The 2,296-nt window shown below is 32.8% G+C and overlaps 1 protein-coding gene across 2 annotated transcripts in view; it reads right to left on the bottom strand.

The window, feature by feature from the left end:
• The window catches only part of PIK3C3 (phosphatidylinositol 3-kinase, catalytic subunit type 3), a 76,451-nt gene that overhangs the window by 4,444 nt on the left and 69,711 nt on the right, over positions 1-2,296 (bottom strand). For both annotated transcript variants that reach the window (XM_011965813.1, XM_011965820.1), the window contains one exon: positions 1,076-1,166. In XM_011965813.1, coding sequence (XP_011821203.1) covers positions 1,076-1,166 — 91 coding nt within the window. The remainder of the gene's footprint in view (positions 1-1,075; positions 1,167-2,296) is intronic.

Raw genomic sequence — 2,296 nt, forward strand, 5'->3', positions numbered from 1 at the left:
GATAGCCATATGGTCGTTCCCTCACCTGCTTCACTTTTAGTGGGATGTTACCTTTTTAGTAACAAGTAACTTATAAGAGCTTTCTAGAACATAAGCTCTACGAAGGCAAACATTTAACTGTCTTGTTTTCTGCTGCATCAACCCCAGCATGCAGAACAATTCCCTATATGTTAAGAGCTCAAAAAACATGTGAATGAATGAATGAATGAATGATTGAATCAATGAATCAGTATCTTAGCTTTGAAAGGGAAAACTTAACTGTAGCAGACTGGCTTCTTAAAGGGCTTCTCTAAGGATTCTATGATTCTGTGATTTAAAAATTCTTTCAGTTGAATATTTTGTTATACCGAGAGATATGCAAACATACAAACTTTAATCAATATCTAATAGTTAAAACATTCATTCAGTCATTATCTCCTAAAATCTGACTAAAAGCAATATATATACACACACTGAAAAATCACATGAACTTTTCTAATAATAAAACATGTGTTACTTGTTTTCAACATCAGAGATATTAATGATTTCTTTTAAATTAGAAGTCTTATAGACAAATTCAAAAATATGTACTACATCAGCTTCTAAAATACACTTTCCAAAGTGCATTGCAGATTAGCACTTTTCAGATGAGCACTAGTCTAACAGGCCTGTTTTATCTCAAAAATGTGTCTACTTATATGTATAGTTAAAAAGTTGCTTAGTGTATTATCTCTAATATCAAAGTCATACATTTCTACAATGTAATCACAAGCACTGACAACAATTACAGTGAGGTTCATAAATACATTGACAGTAAATATTCTGAGTTTCCCTAATAAAATATTTAAACCTAGTTTATTTTCATATTGCATATGAATCCATTTATATGCCCAAAGCACCAATAAAATGACTTGAATTGAGGACTATCTGGCACTTTATGCTGAGGGGAAAAGTCATAAACATGCATCATAAAGTAAGTTATTTAATAAAGTTGTAATATTTAGTTATTTAACCAAAACTGAGATTTAAAGACAAGCATAAAATGTTTACGCGGTAGGATCTCTCCTACAGGAAGCTGGAAAAGCTTTGTACTCACTTCCAGATTTTCGCCATCTGGAACTTCTTTTGTTTTTGATGCAGGAGGTGGTGAAGAGACTGGAGGAAGGGGGCTGGTTATAATTTGGGAGCTGAAAAATAAAAGAGATCACCGAGATGTAAAATACTCTGTCCATAAGAGAAGACACACTTTTTTTTTTTTTATTTTTTTAAGCACAGTTCACTTCAATTGTGTCTGGTTAATGCAACACTTCTTCAAGTGTGTTCTGTGCAACACTAGAGTCACACTGTACTCTGGAAAAAGCGCATGGTCAAAGATGATGGCTAATGCCTCTTGGGAGACTTAGGTGCAAATCTGCATATTAAAGGTTTGGGTAAGTGCTGTTTGTTTGTTTAAGCTCATTTGGCCTTAAACCAGCATTTCCCAAACATATCTGGCCAAGATCTCCTCTTTTTTTTTATCTTTTTTAAAACAAAATAAAGCTTAAAAAAAGAACTAAACACACACACACACACACACACACACACACACAAAATTAGTGACTAGTACACCATAAGTTGGAAAAGACTAGGTTACAGTTTTCACCCCATCATAAAACTCTGAACAGACTTTTACTTATAAAACATTCTACAGGGTATAAGGAAGAAAGTAAATGAGCATGACTTAAGACTGAAGACCTCCAATATAGAGTGAGAGATAATATAAAGAGCATCTTTATATTTACAAAAAAATACAAAGTAGTCAGGGAAAGAAAAATTATTTGTCATCTTTTTTGGTTCTTCTCCAAATAAAACACACAACATAAAGCATAGCGTAACCATAATCATAAAGAAAAATTCAAAAATCCAATCTTGAGCTCATATAATAATTGAAATGACTGGACTTACTCAGGAAGTCTAAAATCTAGACCTGGTTTTGTCAATAACAAACCTCATGATCGTCACAAAACCATTTTCCATCACTAAGCCTAAGATTTTTCACCCAACAGTTACTACTTTTTTCAAATTTTAAGATTTTCTGAAAAGTAAAAAGTAGAAAAAAATGTGGGATTTAGAGTCAACTCTACCATTGGCAAGATACATAAAACTTTGGGCAATTTACTTCAAGTCCTTCATCTCTAAATTAGGGACATGAATACATACCTGGGAAGACAGTTGTAACAAGATAATGTGTGTGAACCACCTGGTGCAGACTGGGAACTCCTCATTTTTATATTGTCAATAGCTAACTTTTAAGTCAAATAATATGCTATTCTTTTCA

This window comes from Mandrillus leucophaeus, unplaced genomic scaffold (genome assembly GCF_000951045.1).
Source record: "Mandrillus leucophaeus isolate KB7577 unplaced genomic scaffold, Mleu.le_1.0 Scaffold1187, whole genome shotgun sequence".
Lineage (NCBI taxonomy): Eukaryota > Metazoa > Chordata > Mammalia > Primates > Cercopithecidae > Mandrillus > Mandrillus leucophaeus.